The 17,387-nt window shown below is 39.2% G+C and overlaps 1 protein-coding gene across 4 annotated transcripts in view; it reads left to right on the top strand.

The window, feature by feature from the left end:
* Positions 1 to 17,387, top strand: part of LOC109429539 (synaptotagmin 1) — a 67,784-nt gene that overhangs the window by 13,920 nt on the left and 36,477 nt on the right. For 3 of the 4 annotated variants that reach the window (XM_019705511.3, XM_019705510.3, XM_062849199.1), the window contains 4 exons: positions 11,578 to 11,861; positions 12,176 to 12,274; positions 12,333 to 12,527; positions 13,036 to 13,212. In XM_019705511.3, the coding sequence (XP_019561056.1) occupies positions 11,578 to 11,861; positions 12,176 to 12,274; positions 12,333 to 12,527; positions 13,036 to 13,212 (755 nt within the window). The remainder of the gene's footprint in view (positions 1 to 11,577; positions 11,862 to 12,175; positions 12,275 to 12,332; positions 12,528 to 13,035; positions 13,213 to 17,387) is intronic. The other variant, XM_019705512.3, reaches the window with a different exon arrangement.

Here is a 17,387-nt window from a genome sequence, read left to right as displayed (position 1 = left end):
AATTTTTCAATGTGAATGTTCAGCCATTTCAGGGCGAGTATTTAACAGTGTTTTATCAGCACGGTCACTATTATTAAGAGTATTTATTTCCAATTGACAGTTTTTGTCTTCGAATAAGAAGGCACATTGATAGTCAATGCCCAAGATAGTCAAGAATAATTACATTGCGAATAGATCCGGAATCAATCGTTCTAACAAAAATGTCAAACAACTTAAAATTTCACCATTTTAGAGGTTTTGAAACAAGAGCAATTATATCCTAATTAGAAACTTGATGGTTTATCGATTGTTCTTCTTATTCTTTTTTTTCTTCTTGATGGCTCTACGTTTCCACTGGAACTTGGCCTGCCACTCTTAAACTGAGTGTTCTTTGAGCATTTTCACAGTTATTAAATGGAAGGCTTTCTTTGCTTGCCCTCCCGGACAGAGGCCAACTACTGACGATCAAAATGTGATATTGGTTTGTTTGAGGTAAGAGGTAAAAGTACTGAAAATAATAGCAAAAAATTGCCAATAGAAAAATTTAATATTTGAAGATCAATCAAATAGCTCACTGCTATTGGTTAGATCTTACCAAGAGCTAAATGTGCTATGATGATGATGTTCCAGGAGTAAGATTGAGATATTATTTTCAGTACTTTTAACTCTTATCTCAAACAAACAAATATCACTTTTTGATCTCCGTATCAAAATATGCTATTATTGAGCTTTTTTTTCTCTGCTCGGGCATGCATGAAATTAGCAGCCCGACAATAAATAGCCATCAGATTATTTCAATATTAGTTTTGTTTTTGAGTTATGAGGATCAAAACTGTTTACCTTTTTATTTCCAAACGACACGGACAGAAACTCAACATTTCGCCTGTGAATTTTTTTTTTGCTCAATGGAAATATTGAATATACAGGTAATTTTTAGTTATGTATCAAATTTTTAATACTGTACCTCTAATAACCCAGGAAAAAACGAAGGAAAATTACAAAAAAAAACTCCTTGTGGCAATCTGTGGTAATTCCTATATGAATCTCTAGAAGAATTTGTAGATTAATGCTCAGAATATTGACGACATCTGCTTTGAAGACTTTCGAATAGTTTTTGGCGTTTCAGTCTTTTCGGGATCAAAAACAACTAAAAGTTTTCTTCTTCCAACGTTTCGATCCTTCTTGGAACTTCCTCTGGGAATCGAATAAAATTGTTGCTTTTTCGTCCAGTGGTAGTTTTTTTTAACTTTTAATCGTCATTTGTTGTTTTTTTTTTAATTTGTTCTTTTTTTCTGTTCCGAAAAATCTTCAAATTCAAACAGATAATGCCTGTTAGTCGGAAACCGGACCGGTCCACTACTTTTGCTTACAATTTTTCCTCCGGAACAGAAAAAAAAGGATAAATTAAAAAAAAAACAACAAATGACGATTAAAAAATTATAAAAAAACTACCACTGGACGAAGAAGAAAACATGTAATTGTTTTTGAACCCGAAAAGACTGAAACGCCAAAAACTATTCGAAATGCTCAGAGAAATTTCTAAAATTTCTAGAATGCTTAGTGAAAATCCTGTGGGATTCCTGAGAGACATTCTTGGATGAATCTCTGAAGAAATCCCTTAAGAAATATTTTAAGGAATCTCTGGAGGAATCTTTATATAAATCCCTGTGGAAATTTCTAGAAGAATTCATTGAAAGAGATCTTTAAAAACCAATAGAGCAATCTCTGGAATGAATTCTTAGAAGGAATCTCTGGTGGACATCCTCTGAAAATCCTTGTAGAGATTACAAGACGAATTCGTGGTGGAATCTATGAAAAAAAATTCTGGACAAAATCCTAGGGAAGTAGGGTAAATTGAAAATTATTGCACACCTTAATAATTCGCCAATTGCTGTGCACGCTGCTTTTCTTATGAGGTGTGCAACAATTAACGAGTTTTTAAGGTGTCCAACAATTGGAAATTTATCCTATTTGAAAAAACCACAAAATTTCTGAAGATATCTTCTTGAATTATCCCTGGAGGAACCTCAGCATATTGGATCAATTTCAATAGTAATTTCTGGAGAAATCTCAAGAGAGTGAATCCTAAACATTCATTCGTGAAAAAAAATTTGGAAAAGTTATAGAATTTCTGAAGGAAATACAGGATGAATTTCTGGTGAAATTGAAATTACATGGGTGACCAAAATGTTTGTGATAGGCAACTTTTTTTCTCTCACAAAAAAGTTCAACATGCTGTAACTTTTCATAAAGTGCACCAAAAATTCTCAAATTTTGGCTGCTTGTCAACCTATTATATGTGCATCATTGTTACAAGTTTGGGCTCGATTGGCTAATCTTCGCGAAGCTAGAACCGTTCTCGTAAAATACTATTTTTTAGACAACTAATTTTTGAACTGTCATATCTCGGAAATCAGTGAACCGAATTAAATGAAATTTTGAACGTTTATTGATACTTATTACGACGTTCTAAAATGCAATATTTCCTCACGACGAATGAAGTTATAGTGGATTGACATATTCATCAATATAGAGGAAAATAACACAAAATTTACAATATCACACTAAAAAAACCAAATGTGTTCTTCCCTGAAGGCGAAACGGAAGCATTTCCTCATTTTTTTTGGTTTTTGATTTTTAATTAAATAGCGAAGCAATATTTTCAAAATCGAGTTTCGTACACATGCAGAGTATGGATCAAGGTATCTTCTGAATTTTTTTGTGGTGGAAAACGTTTTCCTATTTTGCAGAAACCATTTTTTTGTGAAATTTTGTTTAAAAATGGGTTCTGCAAAAACGAAAAACATTTTCCACCACAAAAAAAAATCAGAAGATACCTTGAGCCATACTCTACATGTGTACGAAAACCGATTTTGAAAATATTGCTTCGTTATTCAATAAAAAATCAAAAACCAAAAAGTGAGGAAATGCTTCCAGTTTCGCCTTAATCCAAATAGGCTTCCAGATATCACATTATAGATATCTTGAGAACAGAAGTAGAAAATCTCTAAAAATTAATGACATTTATGTAGAAAATTTACGATTTTTCGAGAAAGATCCAAAAAGTGTCAATCCATCACAACTTTATACAACGTTTAAATAGTACCTATGTTTTAAAGCCTTATCAGATTCGCTATTGCCTTTAAAACGTTATGTGAGTTTTTTTTATTCTCGTGGTTTCCATTTTGCATTCGACCTCGGTATTTACAAAGGTGACCATTTTGCCATTACCAAAGAAATTTGTATATTAATTACTGCTTAAGTACTCATAGGGTAAATGTACCAATAGTGGTACTATTTGTAGCTCCTTGTAGTAAAATAATTGAATAAAATTGATAATACCACAAAATAAAAAGTCTGAAAGCGTTAATCGGTAGTTTTCCACTTGAATTTGCTAGGAAAAATATAAAAACCATTGTTTATTTCAGTTTTTGCCAATAAATCGCTTGCACCAACTATAGGTACACGGTTCCTATTATGGAGGTAAAATTTAACATTGGTTCCTATAGTGGCGCATTTCATTGAATTCTTATGGGACCCACCACTATAGGAATACTACCACCACTATAGGTGCAAGGGAGCAAAAAAATTAAGGAAAATAATTGTTTAAAATAGGTTTTTCGACAAATCCTGAACACTAAACTCAATTAATGTTATCAATTAGGTATGATGCATCTATTAAAAATGTCATTTGCAAGCTTTTTGGTCGAAATAGGGCTAAATTGCCACTACCACCACTTTTGGTACTACTTCCACTAAGGGAGCTTTTACCCTAGAACTATGTTCAAAATAAGGCTTTGTTTTAGTGGGGACGTCATGCCAGGAATAAGAAGGTTTGTTCGTAAAGTAATTTGTATATACAGTGGCGTTTCGGTTTTATCACTAGTCGTTTTATTCACTACTCGCCCAAATTCACGGTTTTCTGTTCGATTTTATCACGATTTTCATTTCGTTTTTATCACACTTGTCTTAAAACATTCCGAATTCAATATAAAATCAATACAGCATTCTACAGTTCACCAAAACAGTTAATAAATATAAGCTACGACTTATATATTTTGCAGCTGAACAATTTTGGATAAAAATTTACATTTATTTCTCGTTTCGCCAAATTCACGGTTTCGTTTATATCACGATAATTTTTTTTTTTTTTTTTGAGCGTGATAAAACCGAAAAACCACTGTAATGCCAAAAAACATGAACCGACATTAATATTAGTATTAGAATGGTAATACTGAATCAAATACTTAATTGAAGGCTGACAAAATCGAGTCAATAAGCCGACGAAATCGGTGGTACACAACATCGAGACACCACTGTATTTGAATTGCTATTAATGTCATCCGCAAAATTTGTTTTAAAGTTATCACAATCCGGGTTCAAGATTGTGGGATATGAAATAAATTGAGCTTTCAGGAATGCAATTTAATATATCTAAATCTAATTGCACTTGTGACTGCGTTGTGAAGCAATTAATAAAGCCGGCATTTAAACAACACTTCTTTTCAGTTCCTTTCGTAGCTTATTTGCAGACGCCTCATCTTCTGAAGTCAAATAAAAGCCAATCCAACGCAAAACAAGTTTTCATTACTTTTATTGCAGAAATTTAAAAACCCTACCGAGTACGAAACAATTGAAGAAGTTTGAAAAGGCATCTTCAGACGAAACTGGCGTCGGTGCACCAACATCATTTCCACCTCGTTGGGCCACATCATTGCACAGTTTCAATTACAAATGCGAATCGGATGAAGAAAGAGACTAATATAAATCAAAATTGTTATTTAGAAAAGGAGAACGTATATTCGAATTAATCAATCAAAAAGTCAATAGATTTCCATATACACACCGTATACTTATCATTTCTGACAAAGCTATTCAAAAATTGCCAATACTTTTAGACTTTCCTTAATTTGAAAAATATTTTTGTAACTACCAGGTTTACGTTATCAGTAATAAAATTACAAATTGCAAATTACAAAGTTCGAAGGCTGCCTTTGAAGACTAACTTGTTGGTCAAAACAAATAATATGAAAATGGCTAGGCCATCGCAAACTACTTTCGAATGATTTTCAAAAACTTCCTTCCTTTTAGTATCAACCCTTACAAAAAAGACTTCAAATATGTCGATGAGTATTACCAGGGATTTCAGTTAATAACTTTATGATCCACATAACATTTGCGTGGGTTTTATGATTTCTTGCCTAACTTAATGGTATTTGAGCAAAAGTTTGGGTAACTGTGTTGTTGAAGTTGCAAGAAATAAAAAATATTAAATTAAAGTTTAAAATAGCTCATATACAACCTTACAAGGAATTTGCAAAGTATGACTCTACTAGAAAATGTATTCCTCATAAGGCCGGAACAAATCTCATTTTCTCCATTTGTCACTTTGGTCATTGACTCGTCAAGGGGGGGGGGGGGATGATAATTAATAAATGTATTTGATGTAAAATTACCCAAACAAAATCGTCAAACTCATCGGATTTGTTAAGAAATTTTCTCGACGATTCTAATTTCACTTAAAAATTTTTTAATTTCTTGAATAATTTATTTGCTCTCAAAATTTCGAATTCCGACAAAAAAATTCCGAGGGGGGGGGGGTGGGTTTAACATTAGAGAAAATCTAAATATGTGTCAGCCTAATTTGCCATGGCTGTCATAAACACCAATCAGCTAACAAGGAATCAATAATATGCCTTCAAGGGCGTTTTCAGAATTAATGTAACTGCTATTGTTTGAGATCTGCGAATAAATCCATTTATAGTTACGCAAATGCAAAGATTTTACTGAGAATTACCTTATTGTTATCGAAGGATCATCTGTTAGTTTTATCATGAGCCCACCAGGAAACCCAGTCCAAAGTTTAAAAAATATATATATCTTGATTTGACGAAAATTTTCTATAAATCTTCTGAAAATTATGGAGATATCTTAGGTTAAAAAAATATACAAATAAAAACTGTCACGGATCAACACAGGATTCACCTGGAAGCGATTTCGAAAAATACCTCAGCGTGATTTATTTCCGAAAAGGCCTGAAAGCTCCTGATTTAGATAACACAGCGTAACAAAGATTAACTTTTGGTCTGTCTCAAGAGCAAACTTATATTCAGTATCATAATTTACATTTTATATAACTCATTTTGGTATCAAAATGGCCAATTTTTTCGAACTGGCTCATTATGCAACTGAAATGAGTTGCATAATGAAAAATAGTTGTATAAATTTCATAATGCAACTCATTTGAGTTGCATTATGAACATTATGCAACTCAAATGGGTTGCATTATGAAAAAATCATTGCATAAAATTTTGTATGGAACTCGTCGCAAAACTCGATTTTTTCAGCACTCTTCGTATTTATCCAACTCGGCAAGCCTCGTTGGATAAATGTACGACTCGTGCTGAAAAAATCAGCTTTTTGAAACTCGTTACATAAATAACTATTTCAATCCCCCTGCAAACTCTCTGAATCTCGGCTGAAAACCTGAAACTCACCTGTAAGGGAGCGTTCATAAATGACGTAGCATTTTAGGGGGGAAGGGGCAATCTGGGATTGTGTGACTAGCCAAGTATTAGGGTGTGACGGATATCTTGCGGCTAGTTCGGACAATCGTGTGGGTATCCCCAGGCCCTGCCACCGCCCCCCCCCCCCTTAAATCCGGCCCTGGGTATCCCCAATATGGATGAGCACGTGTACGAAGAGCTTAGTGTGTGGAACTTTGATATTCAAGTTCAAAGGATTGCCCAACATTGTCTGTGGGCACAAGCTCGGAGAGTCACGCAGGCATTCTTCAGACCCGACTACGAATCCAGAGCGAAGCTAGTGCGATTCAAAGCAGCGGTTAGTAGGGAATGATATACGCAGTTTTTGATTTGTATTTTTGATAAATAATTTTTTTTTTTGTCTGTATTAACGAGATTTTTAACCCTAGGCTAGTTCATCTCGGGACCCACGTTTTACTTCCCTTCCGAAGGAAGAACCCACATTTTGTGAGTATGTCGGGAGTGGGATTCGATCCCAGGTCCTCAGCGTGATAGTCAAGTGTTCTAACCACCACACCAGGTCCGTCAATAAAGAATTCAATATGGATTTTGATCGTTACAAGGCATGGAAAAATATGCTACGAAGGGGGAGAGGGAGTAAAAATCGATCAAAAAAGGCCACTTCACTTATTTATTTATTTTTTTCTTGTATCTCTTCATCTTATCTGCTTGGATCGTAATGAAGTGTGGCTGGGAAAAGCCTTAATCACGCATAAAAATCCACATCTTTTAAGGTACATGACAAACAATCACAATTGTTAAAATTCTAAATCATGCACCTAGTGAGATCATGTTGTTCATATCGAATATTACGAGGATCCAAATGAAGGAAATTTATGCAAGGCCACTAAAACTAATCTCACTTGAAAACCTGTAAAACCCCGAAAAGTCTTCGGGGACTTTTCTGAAACATTCTTAAACGATGGAGCTGACCTGGTGTGGTGGTTAGAACACAAGACTATCACGCCGAGGACCTGGGATCGAATCCCACTCCCGACATACTTACAAAAATGTGGGTTCTTCCTTCGGAAGGGAAGTAAAGCGTGGGTCCCGAGATGAACTAGCCTACACTGATAAAATACTTTCGTATAAGCTCAACGAATATGCTTCGTAAAACCAGTTTTCGTAAATTGAAAGCAATTTGCGTAAAATGTACGGTCCATTCGTACTACCACGCTGAAACAGTACAAATGGAGTTGTATCATGTACGAAATCACGAATCCGACAGACGCTAAGCTTGCTCATTCGTAGATTTTAGCTCCCGCTTTGTAGAATGAAACAAAATAAACAATTGTCAAACGTTTTCTACTAAGGGGCTGTCCATAAACCACGTGGTCATTTTTTTGGGACTTTTCAACCCCCCCCCCCCCCCCCCGCCCGCGTGGTCATTTGTCCATACAAAATTTTTTATTTGTCCATACAAAACGGTCATTGGCCAACACCGCCCCCCCCCCCCCCCATGACCACGTGGTTTATGGACAGCCCCTAACCATGCGTAAAAAGAAAATTTCGCTTCGTAGAATGCAACAAAGCTTTGCAGTCATCACTGATGTTTGAGTGGAGCGCAGAGACAACAAAGCAACCTGTTTTCATATGCATATGATGAAGCGTTAGGGCCCATATAGCCGAGGCGGTAAACGCACGGGTATTCAGCAGGACCATGCTGAGGGTGACGGGTTCGATTCCCGGTCGGTCCAGGATCTTTTCGTAAAGAAAATTTCCTTGACTTCCTTGGGCATAGAGTATCTTCGTGCCTGCCACACGATATACACATGCAAAATGGTCATTGGCAGAGGAAGCTCTCAGTTAATAACTGTGGAAGTGCTGCTCATAGAACACTAAGCTGAGAAGCAGGCTTTGTCCCAGGAGGACGTTACGCCAAGAAGAAGAGGAGAGGATGATGAAGCGTGTGCGAGAAGAGGAAAGGAAGCATGCTCTCAGTTGGAAGTAAATGATATTTATAAATTGGATCAGAGTAGGAAGCGTTCTGGTTGTTTCTGAACGGTTTCAACAAGCGCCTACAGATGGATGTCTAGCATTGGTAGGTATCAATCAGAAGTTGCGTGTTCGGAGCCTGTGAAAACCAAGCTGATATACGCGTGCTATTTTTTTTTTTCAATATGATTTATGTCGGTCCGACAAAAAAAGAGACAGAAAAAATCTGTGTTATTGTGTCGGAGTGATTTTTTTTACGAAACAAACTCAGGCACACTACGAAACTTTTCGTTGCAGAAAACAACGAATGGCATTCGTAAACCGGACGAGAAATTTCGTACAATGCAACAAAATATTTTTTCAGTGTAGGGTTAAAAATCTCGTTAATAGAGAAAAAAAAATTCTTAAACGCCCTGAAATATATTAAAACACCTTCAACCGCCTCTGGAAATTTCCCTGAAAACTCGCTGATTTCTCTTAACGCCATGTAATGCCTCTGACACCCCCTTGAAGCTCAGGCGAGAGCCAGTGAAGCCCCCTAAAACTCCCTGAAACGTATAAAAAGTCATCTTAACCGTTGTGTGTCTGACGAACTTTTTGCTTTTTTCTACACGATGTATTTTAAGTGGGTGCTGGGTACCCGGGTACTTTGTCGGCCAAGGGTAAACCTCTGATAAGCCCCTTTACAAACCCTCTGCAACCCCCTGAAGCCTCATTGGAGTCTCCAGTGTACTTTGAGGGAAGACTATGGGGAAGGGGCGATATTATAGTATAGACACTATAGATTCCATAGACTCGTGGAGACATGGTTGAGCAATACGATTTTAGTGGTTTTACCGTGAATTTAGAGTGTACCGAGCGAATATGACGTTACACAATCCATTGTCGCTATTGATCTCGTGACGTCATGCTCGCTACACAAACTGACAGTCCGTTTGGCTACAGTTGTCTTCGCCTCCGCGAGTCTATGGAATCTACAGTGTCTATACTTTATAGGGGTTTTCTGAGGGATTCCAAGGCGTTTCAAGGCGTGTCGGTGGATTTCAGAGGGATTCCATTGCGATCAAGTGATGTCACCTGTGGTCAAGGATGGGAACACTCACTTGTAAAGAGTCACACTGACTTGCTGTTTTCTCAGCTCAGAAGCGTGTAGTAATCAAGAAACGATGTATGGACGACGTTTGCCTTGTGGTTTTGGCTAAAAGTTTGCCGAATAGAGTAGGGGTGGCACACGCATCCTAAAGCCGTGAGGGAGCTGTGAAGGCACTCTCCACGAGGTGAATGTATGGCGACGTCCATACATCGTTTCTTGATTGCATGCTTCTGAGCTGAGAAAACAGCAAGTGAGTGTAACTCTTTGCAAGTGAATGTTCCCATCCCTGCCTGTGGTTTCAGGGGGATTTCTGATGGGTTCCAAGGCGTTTTGAAGTGGTTTGAGTGGAACTTGAAAGGAATTCTGGGGATTTCAGGGGGCCTTAAGGGATTTTTTGTGTCGGTTTCACATGGGTTTCCCGTGAGCCTAACCTTGAATACCTCGATATCCCTGAATTCCATATAGGTAATGTTTTAAAAGACACGGACACGTTTAATGCTCCCAGTGAGCTAGTCACTCTTTGAAGGATGCACGATACTAGACAACGGACTAGCATGCAAAGCCCAGTGGCACATCCGAAAACTTTTCCTGACAGCTGCGCACAGTGGCTGATTTTGTCATTTTAGCGCACCTGATTACTAACTTTTTTTACTATGAAGTTTAGCGTCATGGTGTCTTCGAGAAAGTTTTTCACTATAATAAGGAGCTTCTTTTAAGGACAAGGTATTTGGAGTACATAGCTCAAAATTTCTAGAGCACCGTTTTTTAGAACCGTTGAACGGATTTGGATGAAAATGCATCACGCTAATTGTTCAGTGGTTGTCAACAGCGTGATGAATTTTAATCCAAATCCGTTCAACGGTTCTAAAAAACGGTGCTCTAGAAATTTTGAGCAATGTACTCCAAATACCTTGTCCTTAAACTTTTGTGAAAAATGAAATGAATTTTTCAAGATACGAGATTGGTGTATTTACAAAAGTTGTAGAAAATGTTGTTTGGAGCAACTTTGCCAAAGACACCAAGTTTGTAACCGAGTTTTGAAATTCTCAGGTAAAAAAAGGTAAAGGTTTTGAGCCACGGGTCCAACATTTTTATCGAAGGACATGAGGCGATGGAAAGGTCGAAGGAATGCCTGAATAAGCACTTGCATATCGAGGATGCTTGTGGAGCAATGATCCAATTTCCACACTGATAGACTTGAAGAATGTCAAATCAATTCATCAACACAAAACAACTAAATAACTGGTAAGGATGTTCGGTCCAACAAAAATTATAATATCGTTACACTCGTTGAATTAAGGATCTGAGTGACAGATCTGGGAGACGGGATTTAATTAAAAACTAGAGTCGTAGATAAACATTGCGAGCGGTGTACGCCTTGAAACTAAACCTTTATCATTTGTACTAATTATATTCAACTATTTCAATTAACCATCCATTAAAAATAATGTTTTATGCACTTAAGGAACAGCTACAGTTAGTTGAAATAGTCTTGTGAGGATAGAAAAATTCACCTGTTTCCATAGTTTTTCTATATCCTTCGTCCTCCGCCTCGTTATGTATAATGAGATCTGCACCCGACATTGATTTCAATTGATTTGAACGAGATAAAAATAAAGCGAAGGCTACGTCGTATTACGTGTTCCCAATAGAGAAACAGCGCGGAGGTGCATTCGGTCATGCAAATGAGAATGAGATAAGCAGCAGCCCGCCCCGAGCAACTGGTTGGCGGTTGTGGTGGTGATCCACATCATATTAAGGAATGCTTTTCCGCCGTCCTAATATTATCTGGGATGGGATGGCGGTCGTAAATTTCTCATCGTCTTGTCTTTCGTGGGGGTTTAGATAACGTCTAGATTGAAGCCCAGGTTCTCGATATGATGTGGTGGGTGTGATGTTTGTTGTCGAAAATTCTAGTCTGAACTTTAAGTCCAGCATCTTAAGATTAAGTTGTAAGAGCACCAGAAAATTCTTCTACATTATAGTGAATATGAGCTTATAAAATTTTCCGATTTCCCATTTCAGACGAAAATGACGAGCTTGGAAGCACCGCATCGCCAACGAAAGGCGAAGCGGAGAAGATTGGCGACAAAGCGGCAGAGATCACCGAGGCCCTGGCAAGCGAAATGGGCATACCAACGTGGGGCCTGGTGTCGATCATAATCGTGGTCCTCCTGATCATCCTCGGCATATGTGGCTTCTGCATCCGACGCTGCTTCCGCAAGAGACGCTCCAAAGATGGCAAGAAGGGCATGAAAGGAGTCGATCTGAAATCGGTACAATTATTAGGTTCAGCATACAAAGAAAAGGTATTCAGTAGAATCTCATTCATTAAATGTGTCAGTGTACAGGTGCATTGTAATATGTGCGTTCACTAATCTAACCAGAAACAAAGCAAACAAAAAAGAATCTGTTGTATTTGTTGTAAACCCTCTTTTAAAGCTGAACCAATCTAGATGCTACTTATCATAACTATTAGCGTATTGTTCTATATCGATGTTAGTAGATGTCCCACCTGTTCCATCGCTGAGCGGGAGATCTTGTGAGAGCACCCTCAACTACATCTTTTTCTTTTCTCTGCGTGGCGCGAAAAAAAAAACACCAAAACCAATCGCGTTTTTAGGTGCAACCGGACATGGAAGAACTGACTGAGAACGCAGAAGAACAAGACGAAGGAGAAAGTAAGCAAAGTGAACAGAAACTAGGCAAACTACAATATAAGGTGAGGAATTTTAGGTCATCTCGAGGTTTGACCGTTAAAAACACCTTTTTGATTTCAGCTTGAATATGATTTCAATGCGAATGCCCTAACTGTGACAGTAATCCAAGCGGAAGAATTGCCAGCTCTTGACATGGGAGGCACGTCTGATCCTTACGTGAAAGTCTATCTACTCCCAGACAAGAAGAAAAAGTTCGAAACGAAAGTCCATAGGAAAACTCTTAATCCGGTATTTAACGAATCATTCACATTCAAGGTAAGTTGAACCATGACAAAAAAATCTTGTCTCTGTTTTAGTTATTAAGTTAGTAGTGCCTTGTTTCGATCTTCTTCAAAAGTCTCATAGGTTCCGTCATAGTTTTCTCAAATATTGTTACTAGAACGATCTCACCACTTCCACTTTCGCGTCTTGCACTTACCGTATTTGTTCGAACACCGTATTTCTTCCCATTATTCTTTGTGAGCATTTCCCATGTATCCATTGCTCATTCCATTATTCCAGAATTTCTCCGTTAGGTACACAACTTCACAAATTCAGATATACTAACAAACCTACAGTTCTTAGCTCAATAAGTTTCGCTACAGCCCCAAGACTCTAGGCTAGAAATACTTGGTCTGTCTATAATATGTGTGGTAAACTGATTGTCTATGTGTAAGGATGTGTTCAAGACTTTTAACTAAACCCTCAATAAACTAATTCACCTACGTGTTTTTTTCCTCTTTTTTTTTCCAACCGTGGGATAAACTTTTCCTGCCAACTATAGAGCCTTCCGTATGCCGACGCGATGAACAAAACCCTAGTGTTTGCCATATTCGATTTCGATCGATTCTCCAAGCACGACCAGATCGGAGAAGTCAAGGTACCCCTGTGCCAGATCGATTTGGCCCAAACCATCGAAGAGTGGCGAGAGCTGCAGAGCGTCGAAGGCGAAGGCGGTCAGGTACGTGCTCAGTTCCCATCCGTAGGCAGGTTTATGATTTCGTTTTGTTTGAGGAACAAAGTACAGTTATTACGTTACTACAGAACAATCGTGATCGAATGTAATTCAACAATTCTTACAAAACCTGAATACAACCATTACAAACAACTGTTACTACCACCAACACACAGTCCCGAGATCGCAACTAAGATGAACTTTATTTGTTTGCTCTGCGATGGCAGAGTTACGTGAGATTTGGTTAGACCCTCCGAGAGACATTGAATAGACACGCGCGTGAATCGCTTAAACCTCTGTCGAAAGCGATAGAATTCCGTTTTTGATTCGTCGGGAAACAACTACAGGAAAATGTGATCATTTTTTGAAATCTACACCCAGTTCAAATCCAATTCATCTCTCTCGATACTATTCGACTATTAACAAGTAATGATTTTCCATGGTATTATATTATTAGGCAATAATACTAGACTTCAGGAGATTTGTTACTTTTTTTACGATATCTTATTACATTTCATACTTCATATATTTGCTTACATGTTAGTATATTTTCCTTTCTATTTGACGTGGAAGTATAGACTAAGAATAATCAAACAAAAAATATCTCTAACATTCATTCATTACTATTATATACTACTCTTGGTTTTAGTCTTCAAACGGCTTCAAACTGTTTGTTTTCGGTTTAATTTTCTTTTCACGTACGACACACGTATTCTTTCGATTGGAAATAAGCTCTGGTATTTTCACGAACCGGTTGTTGCGATGACTCATTATACATTGAATAAAACTGAAAACAAACCAAAAAGAAAAACTAAATTGAACTACTCTCAAAATTTCATTCGAACCAAAATCACTACATCTTCTATTCATCGCGTAACGTCACAGAACATGGTCAAGTTAATGGAAAATAAATCGTTTTTTATTAAAAAACGGGGAATCATGAAATGTTACCGCACAAACAATACAAAACAAAAAAAAATTAATTGCCTGATTCAAACAGGGTTTTATAGCAGAATCAGCAGAATCAGACATCAGTTTACAGTCGCACTAATTCTGTCAAGATGCCAATGGAATATCTGTGACATACATAATCTGATGGATTTGTAGAATTGCTCGTTGACATGTACTCCGATGAATTTCTAATATCTATTGAACACAAGGTTGGGAAGAATGTAAAATTTCCGAAGTCCTTGTGTACTGTTGTAAGTTGTATTGCAAGTTCTTTCGATTACCCGATTCCAATTATTACACTACACATTTCTCATTGTCATCTAGACGTTGGTTATGCCAATATTCCAGGGCACCTTTATCTTCAAAATTATTTCAGACAATAAAACTATTCTAAACGCCGGGTGAAAATCCCCGGTCAATTATCCTAGGTCTCAAAGCGTATTCAATTCAACTTTAATCTAAAGTAGCTCAATCAGCTATATTGCACTGCGATGTGTAGTACTTTTCTTGCATAATAAACAAAACAGGTGGTTTCAAGGATGATTTACTCCAACAACATTTTTTTTTGCTGTACAAGAGTGGGAACAAACTATTCTTAAACAAACTTTAGCTTAAGAAGTTGTTATTCAGCTAGCTCTGTTGTTTGGGTTCTGGAATTGCCGTTGGCTCTGCAGTAGCTAGGAACAATGTCCTCCGCCAATGCTTTGTTATGATTTTCAAAGTTCAATCTTCAAACGATCTCCGATGAACAACATGGTTTATTTATGGACCGCTTCACCCAGGGTAAGCTTGGGGGGCGTTCATAAACCACGTAGACTTTTTAAGGGGAGGGGGGGTCTGGCCAAAGTCTACGCTCCATACAAATTTTAAAATGTTTGTATGGACCTGAGACGAGACCGGACAACTGGCTTCTTATTGATCTTCTTTTCTTCCAAAATGTTTGTTGTTTATTTACGTTTCGCTCCGATCGTCGTTCGGGCACGTGTTGCCAAACATTTTATGTTGCTTCAAGATTCAAGTTTTTACGGATTAAACATGAATGAGAAGTGCTCATAAATTTTGTCATGAGTTTAGGGGGACGGGCGAATGAAGGAAAGTTCCATAATTGATTATCCATTACTTACTTACCGGTCAGGCTAAGGCCGGGGTGGCCTCTGCTGTACATAGTAGCCGCCTCCATTCCACTCGGTCCACGGCAGTTTGTCTCCAGTTCCGCACTCTGCGTAGGGTCCGCAGATCGTCCTCCACTTGGTCGACCCACCTAGCTCGCTGCGCTTCACGTCTTCTTGTACCGGTCGGATGACTCTCGAGAACCATTTTAGTCGGGTTGCTATCCGACATCCTGATGACGTGACCCGCCCACCGTAGCCTCCCGATTTTCGCGGTATGGACGACAGTTGGTTCTCCCAGCAGCTGATTCAGCTCGTGGTTCATTCGCCTTCTCCAAGTCCCGTCTTCCATCTGCACTCCGCCGTAGATGGTACGCAGCACCTTCCGTTCGAAAACTCCAAGAGCGCGTTGGTCCTCTGCACGTAGGGTCCATGTTTCGTGCCCATAGAGGACGACCGGTCTAATCAACGTTTTGTAGATGGTTAACTTCGTGTTACGGCGAACTTTATTCGATCGTAGAGTTCTGCGGAGTCCAAAGTAGGCACGATTTCCTGCCACAATGCGCCTCTGAATTTCTCTGCTGGTGTCGTTGTCGTCGGTCACCAGTGAGCCCAAGTACACGATTTCTTCAACCGCCTCGATTTCATCACCGTCGATATGAATTCGGGGTGGCGGGCGCGGTGATTCCTCCCTGGAGCCCTTTGCCATCATGTACTTTGTCTTCGACACATTAATGTTTAATCCGATTCGCCTGGCTTCACTCTTTAGTCGGATGTACGTTTCCGCCATCGTCTCAAATTTACGAGCAATAATATCAATATCATCGGCGAAACCAAGCAGCTGAACGGACTTCGTGAAAATCGTCCCACTCGTGTTTATCCCCGCTCTTCTTATTACACCCTCCAAAGCAATGTTGAACAGCAAGCACGAAAGACCATCACCTTGCCGTAGCCCTCTGCGAGATTCGAAGGGACTCGAGATTGTCCCTGATACTCGAACTACGCACATCACTCGATCCATCGTCGCCTTGATCAACCGTATCAGTTTATCCGGGAATCCGTATTCGTGCATAATCTGCCATAGCTGTTCTCGATCGATTGTATCATACGCCGATTTGAAATCGATGAACAAGTGATGTGTGGGCACGTTGTGTTCGCGGCATTTCTGCAACACCTGGCGGATGGTGAACTTCTGGTCCGTTGTAGCGCGTTCACCCATAAATCCAGCCTGATATTGCCCCACGAACTCTCTTGCAATCGGTGATAGACGGCGGCATAGAATTTGAGAGAGTATCTTGTAGGCAGCGCTCAGTAGTGTGATCGCGCGGTAGTTCCCGCAATCCAACTTGTCGCCCTTTTTGTAGATGGGACACACGATACCTTCCATCCATTCCTCCGGTAATACTTCCTTCTCCCAAATCTTGGTAATGACCCAGTGTAGTGCTCTCACCAGTGCTTCTCCACCGTATTTAAGAAGCTTGCTTGGTAGTTGATCTGCTCCAGCGGCTTTGTTGTTTTTCAACCGGCCAACCTCCTCCTCAATCTCTTGAAAGTCAGGGGCCGGAAGTCTTTCGTCCTGTGCACATACTCCTAGATCTGTTACCACGCCACCTTTGGTACTTGCAACGTCGCCATTGAGGTGCTCATCGTAATGCTGCCGCCACCTCTCGACCACCTCACACTCGCTCGTGAGAATATTCCCGTGATTATCTCGGCACATGTCGGCTTGTGGCACAAAGCCTCTGCGCGAGCGGTTCAGCTTCTCGTAGAACTTTCGTGTGTCCTTAGCGCGGTACAGCTCTTCCATCGCTTCGCGATCTCGATCTTCCTGTTGGCGCTTCTTCATCCGGAAGACTGAGTTCTGCCTGTTCCGCGCCTGTTTGTAACGTGCCTCATTCGCTCTCGTACGGTGTTGCAGCATTCTCGCCCATGCTGCATTCTTCTCGTTTTTCAACTGTTCACATTCGCCGTCGTACCAGTCGTTTCTGTGATTCGGAGTCGCGAAGCCTAGTGCTGTAACCGAGGTACTACCTATAGCGGATCGGATGTCCCTCCAGCCATCTTCAAGCCCTACCAACGGAAGAGCATTGATTATCCATAGCGTGTTCGTAAATCAAAACT

Source organism: Aedes albopictus, chromosome 2 (genome assembly GCF_035046485.1).
Source record: "Aedes albopictus strain Foshan chromosome 2, AalbF5, whole genome shotgun sequence".
Lineage (NCBI taxonomy): Eukaryota > Metazoa > Arthropoda > Insecta > Diptera > Culicidae > Aedes > Aedes albopictus.
This window is presented reverse-complemented; position numbering and strand designations above follow the sequence as displayed.